At 38.3% G+C, this 19,013-nt stretch overlaps 1 protein-coding gene across 2 annotated transcripts; it reads left to right on the top strand.

Moving 5' to 3' along the window:
* Positions 1-221: 221 nt before the first annotated feature.
* Positions 222-18,013, top strand: LOC142041764 (solute carrier organic anion transporter family member 1A2-like). Of its 2 annotated transcripts, XM_075050881.1 has the most exons (15): positions 222-751; positions 1,781-1,879; positions 3,022-3,163; positions 5,110-5,242; positions 6,142-6,248; positions 7,313-7,459; positions 7,767-7,865; positions 8,341-8,574; positions 10,741-10,905; positions 12,607-12,802; positions 13,572-13,737; positions 14,813-14,997; positions 15,552-15,616; positions 16,178-16,295; positions 17,177-18,013. In XM_075050881.1, the coding sequence occupies exons 2-15, from the start codon at positions 1,820-1,822 to the stop codon at positions 17,334-17,336; spliced, it is 1,977 nt and encodes a 658-aa protein (XP_074906982.1). In that variant the 5' UTR covers positions 222-751; positions 1,781-1,819; the 3' UTR covers positions 17,337-18,013. The 2 variants fall into 2 exon arrangements, with proteins under 2 accessions (XP_074906982.1, XP_074906981.1); XM_075050880.1 differs by lacking the exon at positions 222-751 and having other exon boundaries at positions 1,621-1,879.
* The last annotated feature ends 1,000 nt before the right edge of the window (positions 18,014-19,013 follow it).

Below are 19,013 nucleotides of genomic sequence, written 5' to 3'. Positions count from 1 at the left end.
AAACCTGTAACTCGCCAGATGATGTTCCCTGTGTATGTTAGTGCAATGCAGGGGTTGGTATATTAAGGGACAGAATTCCATTGCCAAATCCTAGAAGTAGAAGAGGACAGACATAGAAGACTGCAATCTTTGTTCTGTTGCTCACCTTTTGGTATCACTGGTGAGCTACAATCTGAATAAAGCAGTATTAAGATAAGACATAAATGACTCCCTGGGATATAAAATTTTATGCCAAATTGCAAAGAAAGTACAAAGCTGTATAAGCACAGTGTAGTACTGTGATTGGACACAGTTTGTGTAAGCGTCCTTAAGCAAAGCAGAAACACAAACTACTTATATATCATAGTTAATTGTCTGAGTTGCTGACCACCTACACCTCATTGTAAAGTAAGTATTTCTAGGAATGCTATAATAATGCATGACACTTTTAGAGACTGAAAATGAGGAGGTAGCTGTAGAAGGAGTTAATGCTCATGAATTTGCTAGGAATCAAGTTAGTTAAGAAACACATTTGAGAGGATTAACATTGTTGTAGAAATTAGTGTTTGAAAAGATTGACTGAGAGGGTGTTGGGTTGAAGAACGTGACAGGCAATTCAGTCCTATTGGTGGGCTTGTCAAGGACAGCTTCCTTCCCAGCCATGGCTCCATGAAGTGGAAAACAGAGAAGAGCAGGTGCTGCAAGATTGCACTCGGAAAGTATATCCAAGACGAAAAAGAGGAAATTACCCTATATCCATCCCAACTATAAGGTAAGGCTTTGACTTGCCCTGGTTTTCTTCAGCTTACCCCATCAGGCAGAGGGAACTGTATTTAATAACTTGATTTAATGAAGCCTTTGTGGCAGTCCTTAGAGATAAATCTCCTTTAAACTGGTGTTCTCCCTTTTTAACTCTGTGCTAACCCTCAGATATGTAGGAGCTTTTACAGGTAAGTATATTCCAGGCCCCTGGAATATATTGCTCTTTCTTTGAACACATTTTTGGGAAATATGTAAGATGTGTAAGAAAACAGGTGGTTTAGCACTACCAGAAACTCTAAACATCAAGTTGAGATGGAGATGACTAAAAATAGGCAGACAAATAGAGAGGGATGTTTTTGCAAATCTTGGGGGGGGGGGGGAAGCAGAATGGAGTCTGGTTTGTTTCCATTTAGAACTTCAGTTTGTGGTGGTTTTGTTTTTGTTTTTTTCTCCTTCTAATTTTAATGTCAAGAGATTGGTCTCCAATACAGTTTCTATTAAAATTAACAAATTTACATTGATGCCAGCGGAAGAAAGGAGGACTCAACAGAACATGCAGAACAGGACTAAATGTGTTTTTTTATGGCTAGCAAGGACAGGCATAGTAAATAAAGACCATGGAGACATCAGTCAGATGTATAGGTCTTCATAGTCCTGTCTCCCACAGTGATTAGTACCACATGCTTGTGAAGAGGACTGTAAAGCTGTATTACAGACAAACTAGCTTGCCCTCAGAAAGTCTCTTTTCTCTGTTCTTTGCTTACAGGTTGTATGCTGCTGACAGCATTCAGTATCTGGTGAGAAATAGCTAGCTGTTACATTGTTGACATTCACATGTCAAATTTTCCTGATTAGAATAAAGCGTATAGGCTTGTAGCTTTTGTTAGAATCCAGTTTTGTTGGAATCAATTTGCAATTATTTAAGGAAGATGCTCAAATATCAAATATCTTAGAAGGCATCTGATTTTTTGCAAACATGGGACAAAAATGTTTCTTTTTCTTTCCTTTTTTTCAACACTGTAATGGGATCATTGGACAGACTCAGAAACAGACATTGGGATCAATTAAAAAAGGCAACATGAAAGAAGCTGAGAAGCCACGTGCAGAGGACAAATTCTGCTGCATTTCCAAGCTGAAGGTACAGAAATATTTGAGCAATTTTGTATGAATGCACAACTGTAATCGCTCGCACTTATAGTGGTTTAGTAGAAGCTACAGTCTAGACTAAATGAATGGATAAGCTCCGTTTCTTTCCTTATCCTTAATGCCTTAGCTGAGGTCAAGCAAATTTGTAAGCAATCATGTGTTGCTTTTTATGTCCCTGAACTTTGCACTCTGTCATGTGTTGGAGGTATGGTCGATTGCGTCTTTGAAGCTCCTCCTCTGAATTTGTGTAATCCCCCTAGTCTGACACGTTTACCATTTCTTCTTAAACCTGTGAAATGAGTCTTACCGATTGTGACACAGCAGTAAAAATTGCCTGTTGATGTACCCTAGACTATTCAAGTTGTCAAGAAGCGCTATAAAAGGTTGTAAAATAGCTTGTTTTTAATAGTAATTCAAAGCCCAAATACCTTACTTATGCTTTTTAGCATTTGCAGCAGATGTATTTAAAAATACAATTGATTTAATTTCATAAATACTGTTTATTAAGAACCCTAACATTAAAAGAATTTGAATACTACTGCATATATTCATATTTATTTTCTTACTGTCAATTGCCACTAGATTCTTGTAAAAAGGACACACTATTTACTCCTTCTGTTTGAAATGACTTGTTCTGGGCTCGTCACCTCTACTGAGATGGGAGAGCAGATAATCAAGTAATTCGATCAAAGGAAACCATCTTAGTTCTGCAAGTAATTTGTCACTCAGATGAGCAAAGGGTGCGATGGTCTTTGCATTCTGGTCTGGCTGCAGACGTTATTCGGTCCTGTAGATGGCAATCTTGCAGCAGACACACGGTGGGAGAGGCTGTGCAGCACCTGGCTTGGCTAGGGAAATGGGGCTTAAGGTTTCTGAACACAGGCATGGTCAATGGGAGCAGGTGAAGAATAAAAATCTTTCTTTTTGGGGGGGGGGGGGGGTAGGGGTGGGGTGGTTTAGTGAAGCCATAACTCTGTGGGCAAGGATAGGTGATGGGATTTAAACACGTGTCAGTGGAACAGAACTGTTCACTTGTTTTACCTGGAAACACACTTATGCTGAGGAAAATAACCATGGAATATTCCTAAATATGTAATTTTGAATCCTTTATGCATTCTCCTCTTTCCTTCCTAGGTATTTCTGCTGGCACTATCACTTGCATTTGTTGGTAAAACGATGTCTGGTGCTTACATGAACAGCATGTACACGCAGATAGAGAAACAATTTAACATTCCAGCTTCTTTAGTGGGGATCATTAGTGGAAGCTTTGAAATTGGTAATTGCTCATTTTAATATTTCTTATTCTTTGAAAGTATAATATGTTGTCTGAGCATGTATTAGCAACTTTCATGTCCATAGCAATCTGTCAATTACTGTATGTTGACAATAGTGACCAACTCTATCCTACCGTTTCCATTGGTACTTACACATTTAGTGTCTTGGAAACTAACAGGACAACTTAAATAAGGAAGTTTAGGTTTAAAAGCTGGTTCACCTAATTACTGCACTATCGTAAGATATGACAGAACAACTAATAAAATAGAACTAGTTTATGAGCTTTGTATTGAATATCTCTGAACAAAACAGAAAGATTTTATAAACTTTGTTAGAATTTAAGATCATATTTAGCATTTTACATTTCTTTTAATCAGTGACCTCAAAGTTGGTTGAAATGGATTGTCCCCTTACTCAAACTCAATAGTATTTCAAGATTTCGTACCTGTACAACTGCAAAGAAAGTTTCCAGTTCTACTTTTATAGTGACCCTTACCTTACCTGTTGGTGAGTTTTATTGCCCAGTGACAAGCTTATGTCTTGTCATTGTCAAAAAAAGCCAAACAAAAAGCGTGATAGCTTCAAACCTATCTCAGTAGAGATCCTCAGGGGATGTCTTTTATACTCTTAAAGTCACAACGTGGATCTTTATTACTCCTGGCTTATCTGAGGAAATGGTCTACACAGGCTGATGTACACTGGTGGGGAGAGAGGGCAAGGCTCCTTCTCCCCCTCTTCCTGGTCTCCTGTACCTGCATGTGCAAGAAGAAGAAACTGTTGGCAACACTGAGCTGCTGCCTGCAAAGCAGTCTGATGGGGTACCTCAAAGTTATGATGGAGAAGGAATACCCAGAATATATTCTTGCCTTTGATAAGGGGGAGACTTTAAGAAATATGAAATGGCTAAAATTAATGAAGTAGTATGTAAAAGGCATAACATTTTAAACAAATTATCCTCTCATATGCACTTTTCTATAACAAGTTGTGGCATTCTTATCTCCAAGGATGTAAAATAACTGTGAATAATCACAGTAATATTTGAAATGATTAAGAGTCAGTGTATGTAGCAGACATAAGTAATGTATTAGGACCATGTAAGTGTACATCTTTAAGTGTCATTCAGGCCACTGGTTCAACACAGTCTGTCTAGCAATCATGCATAAAAAAAGATGTTATCTTCTTTCAGAGCATGATGCTCATCAGTCAGAGACATGGTTTTGTTCTTTTGTCAAAAAGATCACAAAATTAGTAGGTGTACAATTACTAAATTGCTATTTTTATGGGCCCTGATTCATAACATGAAGCTTGATTCTTTTCTTAGTTGCATAGCATTAAATGAAGAGTAGAGAAAATCACTGATTCTGAAGTGAAAGTGGAGAAGGGAATGAAGATTTTTAGCACATTTGTATTTCTAAATGGTACTAGGTACAAAAATCTGTACTTTTTTATTCCTCCCAAACTATTACTGAAATTAATATTAATTCATTATTCCTTTTTTCTCTGTATGTAATCTTGTGTTTATTATTTTCAGTACAAAGCTACTTGGATATATACTTCTGTATTTTCCCACACATTGCAAAATAGGGTATCCTAGGAGAATAACTTCCTAAAACAGCTATTATACTGCTGCCCCTGGGCCCAGTCTCTGTGTAAAGTAAAAATTTCTTCTCCACATAGGTGCAGTCAAAAATCTCTCTCACCATGTTCTCTTTTCCATTCTGCCTTCTGTTCTCATGTTCTGTCCATATGGTGTAACTCTTCTAGAAAAACATAACAGATAGCAGGGAATTAGTACATCATTTAGGCAGTTCCCTGTCTAATTACAGTTTTTCCAAGACAAGAGAAGTAACAGATGTTGAAGTAACAAGATATACTCAAATCTGTGTTACACTTCAAAAGACAGAAGTATGCCTTGGTCTGTAAATATGAACCAGGTTCTTTTTGCAGGCAACTTGCTGCTGATAGCATTTGTGAGTTACTTTGGAGCAAAGCTTCACAGACCCAGAATAATTGCTTTGGGCTGCACAATTCTGTCATTTGGATGTCTTTTGATATCAATTCCTCATTTCCTGTTTGGAAGGTGAGTATTTTGCTTAGCTCTCAACAGCTTCTGTGATCCTTACTTGCCTTAATCCATAACTTCTTCCACTGAAATACTATTGCTTATTGAGAGAGACACTGCGGAGCATGAGTACGATGTGATAATTGTAGAGTACCTTGTTTTGTTTTGCTTCTGAGATGGCTTCAGAAGGCAGTCATCCTTTCCTGAGGAGAGTAACTCCTGTGCCGGGCACCTTCCCTTGCCTTTGCCTTCATCCTTGTGCTACCTCTTGTGTGGACTCTGAAGAAAGAGTGGCCTGTGACACTGTCACATTACACTACTAGCTCTTATCTGCTTGGATGGGCAATACAAAATGATTTTTACAGATGTCTTTGGTCTGGAGCCTGGATGACAGCTCATACCTGATCATTGTGTTGGCAAGACCTTTACAGTCTATAATGATTCTTTAAACAGTTTTTTGCTATTTTTTGCTTGGCTTGTCTATATTTTAATCAGTGAGACTTCTTTTGAGAGAAGAAGATCCTCTAATCTTGTTATGTCCAATGTGGTATGGCTCTGACAGCCTTGGTAGCACCCTCTGCTTAAGTTGTAAATTGGATTAGAATGTAAAAAGAGTAGGAGAGAGAAGATGGTACAAGGGATTTCATTCGGGTGTTTCATCAACTCCTCCTGAAGCATCTTTTGCAAGATTATGTTAGAGGCTAGATAACAGTCTGGATAAAACACTGAGTTGATTCCCTGCTACAGTCCCTAGTCTGATTTGTTCCTGAGGTTCAGCTAACTTTTGACGTGGGTTACCTTCTTCCTATAGATACATGCTCTTCTTATAGGTAGCTTCATTACTGAAGTAGAGATTTGTGAGGCGGTTCTGATGTATTTCTTCTTAATGTATACATGCTTTCCTTTGATTCAAACAGGTATCATATTGAAAGCAGTATTTCACAACGGGAGAATTTTTCAGTTATGCCTCTGTGCCTTGTTAATCAAAGCTTGTTCTCTTTACCTACAGAGGAACCATCAATAGGTATGACTCTTCCTATGTCTACTAATACTTTTTCCTCAGTTTTTACAATGTTTAAGTAAATAGGATTTTATTTTTATTAGCAATTATTTCAGGGTCCTGCTTTTGATCAGTACTTTTTGCAGACATAAAAACTAGAGGTCAGGAAATTTCCTAGACTTCTTGTTTCTTTAGTCTGTGACTCCAGAGCTGTAGCTTTTTTTCATGCAGTTTTCACAGTATCCAAACAGCTGGGTTAACCTCCCCGCCAGTTCACTTTGGGGAAATATAACACCAGGTTGTTCTCACAAATGTTCCTCTTTTTGACTTGAAATACTATGATACCTTGAGGAGGTGGGAAATGTATTTGGACAATGGGTAAAAGGCATCAGGATGCTTTTTCATTGTACCACACAAGAAATAAAAGCATGAGAAATAGAGCAAAAACATAGATCCCACTTCCCCTGGGGGACCCCACTTGTAGCAGGCTGCCAGCCTGAGTAGAAGCCATTGATCACCATCCTCTGAGTGTGGCCTTGGATCCAATTTCCCACCCATCTCACAGACTGTCCATCCAGTCTGTATCTTGCCAGTTTGTCTAGGAGGAGGCTGTGGGAAACAGTGGCAAATGCTTTGCTGAAGTCCAGGTAAAAAACACCCACTGTCCTCCCCATGTCTACAGAAAGTATTACTTTGTTGTAGAAGGTGTTCAGATTGGTCAGGCATGATATTTCATCCCTTCAACACTGATGTTCAGATGCTGTCTTCTCTTCACTGACATGAAAATGGCATTTTTGGTGAGGGAAATGAGTGAAGGGAAGGGCCGAGGTTATGCAGTGGTTGGACTGCCAGGTGGTTGGACAATGTATGGCATGGAGAGGGAAGAGATTTAAACAGTACTCCAGCAAGTACAACAGGTTCTTCCAGTTCTGGAGCCTTCCAAGTATCTCAACTACTTATTTCCCAGTTTTACAGGACAGATGTACTCACCAAAGTTTAAGCTGTTAGTCAATTCTTTGTCTTTGTCTCTAGAATTCAATTAATAGTTAGAATTAAAACATAATTCTGGCTTCTTATTTTGTTCACAGAGTGTGAAAAAGAGCCTGGGTCCTTGCTGTGGGTATTTGTGATGGTTGGAAACATAGTACGAGGAATGGGTGAAACTCCCATCATGCCTTTAGGCATTTCGTATTTGGAGGATTTTGCCAAAGCAGAGAATTCACCTTTCTACCTGGGTAAATCTACCCTGTTGTGATAATTCCCCTCCCCCAGACAAACACACACATTATCAAAAGCAAAAGAGAGGATTATTATGACTCCCTTCAGCCCAATAAAGGGAGAGAGAAGACAGACATTATTGCCTTATCAAAGTAATAATACTGTAGAACTTGTAATTTACCTACAGATGAACTTGTTAACATGAGGTCATTTTTAGGCACAAACGTCTATTCAATAGAGCTGTTCTAACCATAGATAACAATTCCAAGAAAATAAATATGTCTGGGTTCTAATTTAGTATATTTTCTCCTTTTCGTACTTCAGGATGTCTACATACAGCAACTGTAATAGGCCCCTTCCTTGGTTTCTTGTTGGCATCATTCTGTGCAGAACTGTTTGTTGATCTGGGATCAGTAGATGCAGGTAATGGATGAATATATAGAATCTTACCTGTAAATCGGTAGGCACGATGGTATATTTATCAGCACTAAAAGATATTTCTTTGCTTATATGAGATGTCTTAATTTTATCTGAGTTTGCTGGTGTTTCTTTTAGAATGCAAAATTTATGTATAATATTCAACAAAAGGCCTGAATTCACACATACACAAATGAATCTGCATATAAATTATTTGATGAAAAATTGTGTCATCTGGCTTGACATAGGAAAGGACTAGAATTAATTTAATACAAAACACTGAAATTTGCCAGAAAATCAGCAACATTAGAAAAGAAGACTGGAGACTATTCTCTTTCATCAGCCCCATTTTAAGAATCTTTAAAATGCTTTTAATATATCACATCAGAGATGACTAGGAAAACACACAATGACAGCAAAGGATGTTTCTAAACTAATATAAGATGGGGGTGTGTGTTTTGGTTGTTTGTTTTTTTTATAGAGGACATAACTATAACAGTTACTGATGCCCGCTGGGTTGGAGCATGGTGGCTGGGCATTTTGATTTGTGCATCACTGAATCTTCTTGCGGGAATACCTTTTTGGTTTTTGCCCAAGTCACTGGTGAAAGAAGGAGAAATCAATGAACCTGAGGAGATGAGTGAAAAAAGTGTAGCACCATTGCAAGAAAATGATAAAAATGAAGCCAAACAGACCATGTATGAAATTGCTAAAGGCAAGTTATATTATATTTTATTTCCTTCTTAATTTAGTCCTTGAGATGTGAACTATGTCTGTGTATTTTTGTAAGTAAAGATGGGTCCGAGGTATGAAATGCATACTCTGTTTTTCATCTCTCTGTAGTACAAAGGATTTGCACAGGGATTTAGAATGGCTCCTTGCAGAGGAAGAAAGCTAATTTCATAGATCCAAGATCTGAATTCACTCCTTTCCCCTTCCTACATTTCAGGTGTATGTAGATCTGGATCTTTTCTTCCTGGTAGAGGATTAATGCACTGAAATCTGGTTAAGAATATTACAACTTGGTGAGCTGTGGACAATTTGCAGATATTAGTTGCTTGTACCCCACATGCACTGTGCAGAAAAGCAGAAAACCAGCACAAGTCTTGTGCATTTCTTGAGTCCAACTTAAAGCCATAAAAGGGAATTGGCAGGTGCTTAAGTGTCTCATAAACATTTAATGGCTGTTGAACAAGTATCTGTTTGACCTACGTTTATTCATGTTACCATTGGCAACTTTCACATCTGTGGTCTTTCAGATCTATATATCTGTAGAAAGATGGTTTTTTTCCTTCCATTTTTTGTGCTAGTTGGAAACATAAATGAATAAAATATGCCAAAGGCTACAATCTTCAGAGTAGTCTCATGATTCTGCAAACCCAGCTCAGGGCCCCTTGACAGGATCTTCATTTTCAGAAAGTAAGTGCCAAGTGCAGCTATCTCTCCATAGTGTTTCAAGCTGAGTCCTGCAAATTCACCATACTCAGAGTGAGTACTCAGATCTTGGCTGATTTTGCAACTTTGTTTTGATAAACATAACACCTTTCGCTGCTGTCAGGTAGCCTTAAATGAATCCATGAATAAAGTACTGCTCTGGTGAGGAAACGTTCTTAGCTCAGACTGTGGGTCCTAGTACTCCAGAGTCCCTTCAGAGCTTGTGTTTTCATCATCATTCCCTCCCTGCATTGGTGTGAATGTCCACTGTCCCTGAATAACCTGAATTAAAAATCTTTTCATTTCACAGAATGGTTGAGGTTAGAAGGGACCTCTGGAGGTCACCTGGTCCAACTCCCTGCTCAAGCAGGGCAACTTACAGCCGGTTGCCCAGGATGTGTTCAGACAGCTTTTTAATCACCAAGGATTTCAAGTTGAAAATTTTAGTATTTATAGTTGAAATTAATCTCTTCCTCAGAAAGCTCTGATTGTAAACTGCATGGTGTATATAAAAAATACAGGCTATTTATAGCATTTTGGATATTTGACTTATTTTTGTATGCAAGACTTGCATACAGATCCTCTTCTAGTAAGATACTTGCTTACCTCTGAAAGATATATATCTGTCCTGAGTGGTTCCCACTTTCAATGAAGCATGGTCATTGTTTTACAGATGCTTGTGTTTTTCTGCAGAGTTTCTTGACAACAGCTCAGCACATTAATAGAGAATGTTGGACAAAGAGGAATTGTGGGGGTTTTTAATGGTTCAGATCCTGACTTAATAGGCATTACGCAGATAAAAGACCTCTGTAAATTAGTTTCTCAGATGCTCACTTAGCTGAAGACTCGTGGATCCAGACTTTGAGAGTATGGTGGTAACAACTGCAATCATGTCCCTCTTCAGGCCTCTTCTGCACCATCACTGACAGTAGCAATAACCAAAATGAGTGATCAGGTCTCTGGGGCAGGCTGTTGCAGCTATATACTGCATTTGCACCCCTTCCCCCTTGTACTTCCTTTGCATGCCAGGTGTAGGAAAGGGGTTTTGGTGAATGCTCTGAGGGCATGGGATGACAGAAAAAGGAGTAGGCATGGTGGGGGAGTAGCTGCTGCTGCAAATCTGTAGGTGTGAAGTTCAGTCACTGTACAGCTAAGAAGTTTCAGGGAACTTTTACTATAAGGTTATTAATGTGATTTTTTTTTATAAGCAGCAGCATGCATTGGTGTGCATGTATGTGTGTGAGGTTATCATTGTGTAGAGGAGACAATTGGGCTAGCCTGGGCTGAGGAAGTAATCTTTGGCCTATGGTGTTTGGCAAAGCACAAGAATTAGCCTGATCCAGTTAAGAGTCATTTCTGTTCCCCTCTTCCTGCCTCAGCCACACTGAGCAAGGGGTGATTCATTTCATAAGGCATCACACTAACTTATTACATTGTTTCATTCCAGATTTCATCCCCTTCTTCAAGGATCTGTTTCGTAACCCAGTTTATATGTTATTTATATGCATAACTATCTTACAGTTCAGTGCCTTCAATGGCATGATATCCTTCATGCCCAAATATCTGGAACAACAGTTTGGAAAATCTGCATCAGATGCCATCTTTTTAATTGGTATGTCTGCATTTTGCTTTGCTCTGTTCTACCAAGTAGTGATGTCTCTATGCAAATTCTCTATATTTATACATATATATGTGTTCATGTGTACATGTATACATATACATACTAAGGTCAAATGCTTCTACAAATGAAAGATTCCACACTACAAAGCATTTCTAAATAATCATGCATTTTCTGCTAAGCATCTCCTAATTTTCTGTGCAGAATTTTATAATCTACTTCTCATCTTTTGAATTGGCCTAGAAAGTTCAGCTGATATGAAACTTGCACCACTGATCTCAAAAAGGTTAAGTTAATTTACATCAAGAGAGCATGGCCCCAATATTTATATTATCTTGATTAAAAAGTATACTACAAAGCAGAGGGTAGATTTAATGTTCATGAAAATGACATCACTAGCGATCTTAAGATGGAAATGCATTGAACCTATGCACAGCTAAAATTGCAGTGATCTTCAACACTTTCCATCATCTCCACTCCTTGGGTCTTGGTCTTGGGCCTTCTGAAAGCCTCAGATCCCCTTTCATATGCAGAACTCCATGGAAGGAAAACACTGACCAAATAGCTGTCTTCTTTTGTCTCTCATTTGTAAGCTTTTTTTATGAGTGAGGACAAGGTGTTCATGTATTGTGAAATGGTAATGGCAAGTAGTTGTAGCACAAAGCAAATATCCTGAAACTGTAGGAGCCTTTCTATGCTTCTACATGTCTTAAATTTTCAGTGTTCCCTTGTTTAACTGCAGTGACTTAATTAGACTAGAATTTATTTACTCGTTATAGAAGAATCATGTAAAAATATATCTAGCTATACTTCTGTTCCTTAACTCAGTGCTCATCTTTCACAGTATCTGCACAATTTTCTTTAAAACCTGCCACACAGAATGTCCCAGACCTTATGAGTATTACTATTGCCCTCTGTTACCAGTGTTTTGAAGCTGTGCATCCAAAGGCATGTAACTATCATACATCTTATCTGGGTTGCGCTGACATTCAACTGCTAGGTTGTTTTTCAGACAGATTGTTTTCTGTATTGAAATATAGAGTATGTTGAGAGGATCCAAATTCAGGTTTAATAGCCTTCCCTTTTCCTCACATTCTCCACGCCCACCTACACTGAAATATTGTTAAAGAACCAACGTTGCCTTGAGCAAAGCCAACCAAGCCATATGATGCTTGTGTAAAACTACTTCCTAAATGTCTTTCAGTCAGTCTTTGCTTCATTAAAATATCAAACAGCAAAGAAGTGTGAGAGCATGTTCAGTAATCCCATATCAAAACTGAAAGTCTGTTCCTCCTTTCTGTGATGCTCAGTGTGCACCAAGATATGCTCCACTAGCTTATCTTCCTGTTGAGTTTCTCTCTCAGATAGGGAGGCTGTATTGAAGCCCTGCTTTTTTTTTTTTTTTTTTTTTGTATGTTTGTGTGTGTTAGAACTAGATTGCAGCTCTAGATTGCAATTTTCCAATTAATCATTTCAGTCCTACCCTCTAGCTTGCTCTCCAAGCAGTTCCTAACTGCTGTTGACTTTGGCAGATGTTTTGGGTGTGCAAGGAAACTAGTAGAAACCCATTTCTGACCATAGATAAATTATTCAGTCACAGGCACTATATGAACCTTTGCCAAACACAGTCTTCCCTTATGAGTAGCTTTGATGGTCTCCTTTATTTTAACATGGAAGTTTCACTTGTTTAAATAGGTGTTTACAACTTACCAGTTCTATGCGTTGGGTATTTTTTTGGAGGCTTATTCATGAAGAAATTCAAGATAAATATCTATCAGGCTGCGAACATAGCATTTTGGGTATCTTTACTGGAATACCTTCTCTACTTTGCTGCCTATTGGACTGTCTGTGATACTTCACCAGTTGCTGGCCTAACAGTTTCCTATGAAGGGTATGTTCTTCAAGACACAAGAGGACTTAAGTCTTAAGACACTGGAATGATTTTTCTTGTAAAAAATCAGCCAGGGACTCCATAGCTTTGCAACTTTTTTTTTCATAATCTAAACTCTCAAAGCTTTTTACTTGCATGAGACAGTAGGTCTATCTTCTGTTATCCCTGTTTTAAACAATAAAGTGTATTAAAAAAGACATCCACATCAAGACTCATGCAATTGCATGTCCATATTAATTCTTTTACTAATATAATTATACATTCAAATCATGTAACTGCAGGTAGAAATAAAAAGTTGTTGATCAAATTAGGCATACATGAGTGCAATTTCAGAATTACAGAGGGACAAAATCCTTTCTTTATCTTATGCTGGTTTAGTGGACTTTGATTGCTATTGAGTTATCAGAGGATATTTTATCTGCAGTTTCTTGATTTGAAGCCTGCCATTAATCATTGGGAAGGGTTGTGTGTCTGTAAAATGCACATGTAGGTATATATGTAATGCTTGTAGACAATCAAAAACGTACATGCCATAGATGAGAAAGATGCTGTAGGGTATGCATACTTACCTATGAATTGATAATATTAATATAATATAACATAACATATCATCCTACAGAAGGATAGAAAGGCATGACTCCAGGATAGGAGCATGTAGGATTGTGCCCTGGATCAACACTTGAGCTAGAATAGAATCCTAAGCATTGCAAAGGGTTACTGTAGGTATTTCATTACTGAACTATTTATTCATCTTCTAAATGTATTTCAGAATAGAGCAAGTTTCATATGCAGAAAATACTCTACTTGCTGGCTGCAACAGGGATTGTGACTGCCCACTTAAAATATGGGACCCTGTTTGTGGGAACAATGGAATCACTTATGTGTCACCTTGTCTTGCTGGGTGTAAAGCCTCAAGAGGAACTGGAAAAAGTGTGGTAAAGCTTACATTTTATTGTGCTGTAACTATGAAATATAGTAGGTGAGAAATATCCGTATCAATATAGGGTGGGAAATATCCATACATGTACATTTAGTTGGATATATAAGATGATAAATAGAGTTGGACAAATTCATTGAGTGGCAATAGAAATTCCAAACTGAATATAAAAATTAGTTTACGTTTAAATTAAAGAATATAATGAAGAAGCCTCCATTTCTTCTAATAATTGAAGGAGTCTTAAATGCTTAAAATGGAGTAAGAAATTATTCTCAAGGTATTGCCAGTTGGAAACCTGAGCGCCCAAGAACATTTCAGCCAAAATGAAGTTCTATGGCATGGACTTTAAATAATCTCTTTTACTCTTTAGATTTAAAAAAGTAACCAGGTATTATAGAACTTTTATTATCTTAATTAATAATATATTTTCCATTAAAAAATAGTAAATTCTAATTAGATTGAAAACAATCAAAAATAATGAGTTCAATAAAACCCCAAATCATACAGGTTTTAGAAAGCCTTTGTACTTCACAAATATTTTAAAGAAGTATTAGATGATAGCAAGGGCCAGACACTGATGCCCTTGCTCACCTTGGCTGACATTTGAGAATCCTTATTCTGGCAATAGTCTCAATGATTTCAGTAGAAGCAAGTGTTTGAGTAAGAATATTGTAACCCAGCCTCAGTCAAACATCTCTGGTTTCTTCTGGCATATGAAAGACCACTTGCTAGGTCATGAAAAGGAGGGTCAGATCTATTGGCACTGGAAGGACCACATAGCCAGGCTGTGCTGGGAAATATGAGGGCTCTCTTGATTGTGGATTCTTTGAGGAAGCATAGTCCCAGCTGCATAAGAGGACCATAGCTCCCTCCTGCTCTCTAACCCCATGCACTAAATACAGATGATGGTTGGACCTGTGCCTGGCAGACTGGGAGAGATGCTGCAGTGCAGTGCTGCACATGTGTAACATATGCAAGTGCAGGAGAGAGTGAGCTAGGTGCCAACTGTCTGAGTTTCACATTCAGTGTGTGAGTTTTGACAAGTCTGTGTGATTAAAATACTCTTTTGACAGGTATTTGAAAACTGCACCTGTGTTGCAGCCTCAGCGTTTTCATCTCAAAATGTCTCTGCAATTCTGGGCCAGTGTGATGGAGAAGAAAACTGTGATGAGATGCTTCATTATTTTTTGATATTGTCATTAGTCTGCAGCTTCATTTTTTCCTTAGCAGCCATGCCTGGGTACATGGTCTTAATAAGGTACAGTAAAATGTCCTTGTCTTAAGAAACCTACTGGACTTTTTATTCTGAGGTCAAACACCCCCAAGAATTAAAAGTGTGTTAGTTTGTGTATGGAGGGAGGAACAATAGAAAGATCTTACGTTATTACTGTGCTGTGTTAAGGTTTCATTAGTGTCATGTCAGCTATATAACCTGTTGTTGCTTCTGGCTATCGGCTATATCCTGAATTAATGTAGGACCACTGAGTCAGTGCACTGAGATATTGAGAGGTGTGTGTTACCCGTGTGTTTATTGATCACATCAACGTGCTGTTGATTAAGGCACAACTATCTTGTACTTTGCGCTGGCTTCAGTCTGAGTGGATGACAGCTTTTCCTTTTGTGATTTGGCGGTCCTAGTTAAGGAACTTCAGTAAATGTCACCTAATGAGGATAACAAACTCTTTCAACCAATGCTCTAATTAGAATGGTTTTGGCCTAATGTGATGAAGAGTTTGATTAAAAAAAACAGAGGTAAACATTTCTTATTAATGTCACCTCTACTGATTGGTGTACAATGTGATTACCACACAGGTCTCTCAAGCCTGAAGAAAAGTCATTTGGAGTGGGTATCCATACACTAGCTTCAAGAGTATTTGGTAAGAAAAGCTCTAACACACTTCAGAAGCACAGTTAGGTCTGATCTAGAGTTAGATAAAGATCACATCAGGGCTATGGGCGTGGCACAGGAGTCTACTCCTATGGAGTGCCTTTGAGCAGGAAGAATTTGGGTTTTTTTTTACAGATCTAGGCAGCATGGCAAATTAGAATGGCTTTCAGTTTGCATTTATTTATGCTGGGTAATAGGCTGACTACAGCTGCTGCTTATCTGAAAACCATTTTACATTCCTTCGCTCTTGTATGTTTGTCGAACACAGCATTCACTCTCACTGATGAGAGAAAATGTTGAGTTTTGAATAGAAATCACAGTCCATATTGTAGCATGTATATATTGTTAAACAGGCAACAGGAAAGAAAATCTTTGGTTGAGGGTAGGTGGATAAGGAAGAAGAGAGAGCATAAGAAATACAGAGAGCATGGTTCACACTGCAAGAGGACAGGACAGATGGAGTAGGTGAGAAACAACACAGGTTCTGTAGTGTATCTGCTAATCAGAAGAAATATGGTATTCACAAAAATGTTGCTAATATTCTTTTTAGCTGGAATTCCATCTCCCATTTATTTTGGAGCTTTGATAGATACCACTTGCTTGAAGTGGGGTACTATGACTTGTGGTGGAGAAGGAGCATGTAGAATGTACGACATTGTCACATACAGGTATATTTTCTACTTTATTTTAATTTATCCTTCTTACTGTATCATTACAAGCATAGAGATATAATTTTACACTCTTTTTCTTTTCCTGGTAGACAAACTGCTCCTGTATTAGAGATTTGACGCAACACTTTTCTTTGGCATTGGCTTTATTTGTCAAGTGCAACCTTTGCCACAGATGCTGGAACGCCCTTTGAACAGAAATGTTCTGGTTACATTCACTAATGGCCTTTCCTGAGAACAGACCTTAAAACACTGAATTCTGATAAAAAAATTAAAAGCAGTAAGCCCTTGGGAGAAAAATGTTTAATGGCTGTCTGTGCGATATCTTTGAACAGAAAATGGTTGAAATAGCACCTGAATCAAAATAGAGGAGAAATTTATAAAGTGGATTTGGTTACCCAAACTGGAAATTGGCCCAGGATACTATGCTTCATGCTTCTGTAGTCCTTCAAGGAGCACTGTGGGAATTTTGAAGAAAAGCGTTGTTGAACTAGTGGCCTCAGACTGATTCCTTTTAATATTGTGTTAAGGTTGATTTGGAAGAAGAATGCTAGCTCATGAATACCCAGAAGTTTTACTCAGGTGGTCTGAGCTGCCCTTTTCAGGGCTCTCTCTTTTCCCTGTGGAGAAAGCTATAAGGGTACTGGGTGGCTAATGTTGCTGGCTAAATTAGTTGCCTGAAGTTGGGTGATGTAAATAGTCATTTCACTGACACTGATGTATTCTCTGTTCTCATATTGAGTCACCTTCTGCGAGATCCAGAAGTATCAGGGCACAAGCTTTAGAGTGGCTGGGCAATTGTTGCAAAACAATGTATGCTGAATAGTTCTGTTATTTTTTCATGAATGCATATATTTAATGAAGCTCATCCTTTATTTCAGGTGGCTCTATCTTGGCCTACCAGCAATATTACGTGGAGTGTCCTATATCCCAAGTGCACTGATCGTCCTTATTTTAAAGAAGAAACTTAAGTCTGAAAGCCAAATCTTATTAAATGCACCAGTAGAAATGCAGGATAAAGAACAAGAAGCACTGAAATAGTATTTCAAAGCAGGACATATAGTGAAAAAACCTTGCAGTGTGAAATTTGGATATATCCTTGTGAAACATTTCATACTTTAACCAGTGAACACTTGGACAGAGATTAATAGAATTACATATAGCTATATCCTAATTATATTATAAAAGTATCAGTTCATAAACAGAAGTTACAGGAAAAATGTGTTTGGTGCAAAAAAACAAGGAGTAGAAATAAGAAAACTTATGAAATGCCAGGTTTGAGTTGTCTGAGCAAAGGGCTATAAAGCAGAAACTTATGTTTTCAGTCCTGGTTTTACTGCAGATAGTGAGAGTTTTGCAACTGACTCCTGTGATGCCAGATTTCATGCTGGAATTCTCCAACGGCTTCTGCCACAGTCTCTCTCATTGACTATAGGCAGGATTTGCAGCTTCTTTGGGCCTGATTTTTCCATAAATTTATTTAATTATGCTGTTAGTCCTTTCAGGCAGGGACTGTTTGTTGTTCTGCATAGTGTAAGTGGTCAATATATCGGGAATCTGGTTTATGACATGATCTGGGTGCTGTGGTAATACTAACAACTAAAAAAAGAAAAAAAATTAAATTTTTAAAAAATGCAGTGTTATGGTGATATTTTAAGGTTTGCATAGAGCATGGACAGGGAAAAGTTCTCAGGATTTGTTACTTCAGTTGCATTCACTCTAGAGGGGAATAACTCACACATTAAGCATGATAGAATGATACTTGTGAGTATTTTGCCCATCATATTACTCTCTGCTAAATCCTATGTCTTCTCATGTCTTGTTAAATTATTCTTTGAATGGTACCTAACTGTGGTCACCCATGTGCTCTTCCTGGTCTTTGTCCCATTTTTATTTCTTGCAGATGTGATGCTACAATGAATGTAGTATCCATTTGGAGTTCACTGACAGTGAACTGTTGCTCTGGGATGTCTTAATTATCTCAGAAGAAGACCCTGAATGTCTCAGGAAAAAAACATACAGAAAAACCTGCTGATAGGGTATATGTCACGAGGTGTATCTTTGGTTGAGTATAGTGCATATACGTTTAGCTTCTAGATTGCAATTGCCTCATATTTGGCTCCAGTGCAGAGGACCCTTAGGTCTGTCAGCAGGTGACCATGCAATAACTTCTCAGGCCCTTTTATTACAGCTGTTGGAAATAAAAAAAACCCTTCCTGATTATTATTCCCTACTGCAAAAGGCATTGAGGGAGCTTCTGGAACTTGACCATAGGCCAATGCTCCAGCCCTTACAAGTGTTTCCTACCCATTTAATCTAGGACACAGACTTACTCCCATTTTATCCACCTGGGACCTTCTACAACCACCGAAAAATGGGAAGGATATTTCCCAAAAGTAGTTAAGTTAGTTAAATTATATTCTGTTTTACTTTAGGGTGTCTTATTAACACCGTATGTGTATGTGCTTGGAATTGCTTCCTACCCTTGTGGAATCATAGAATCATAGAATGGTTTGGGTTGGAAGGGACCTTAAAGATCACCTAGTTCCAACCCCCCTGCCATGGGCAGGGACACCTTCTACTAAATCAGGTTGCTCAAAGCCCCAGCCAACCTGGCCTTGAACACTTCCAGCAAGGGGGCATCCACAACCTCTCTGGGCAACCTGTTCCGCTGTCTCACCACCCTCACAGTAAAGAATTTCTTCCTAATATCTAATC

Source organism: Buteo buteo, chromosome 19 (genome assembly GCF_964188355.1).
Source record: "Buteo buteo chromosome 19, bButBut1.hap1.1, whole genome shotgun sequence".
Lineage (NCBI taxonomy): Eukaryota > Metazoa > Chordata > Aves > Accipitriformes > Accipitridae > Buteo > Buteo buteo.
This window is presented reverse-complemented; position numbering and strand designations above follow the sequence as displayed.

What these genes read in the sequence shown, in the direction of transcription:
- LOC142041764 (XM_075050880.1), top strand. Translation starts at nt 1,718, where the DNA reads ATGGGACAAAAATGTTTCTTTTTCTTTCCTTTTTTTCAACACTGTAAT. An exon ending in GCTGCATTTCCAAGCTGAAG is followed by an intron (nt 1,880 to 3,021) that starts GTACAGAAATAT and finishes TTTCCTTCCTAG; the next exon opens with GTATTTCTGCTGGCACTATC. An exon ending in ACTAGCTTCAAGAGTATTTG is followed by an intron (nt 15,617 to 16,177) that starts GTAAGAAAAGCT and finishes TATTCTTTTTAG; the next exon opens with CTGGAATTCCATCTCCCATT.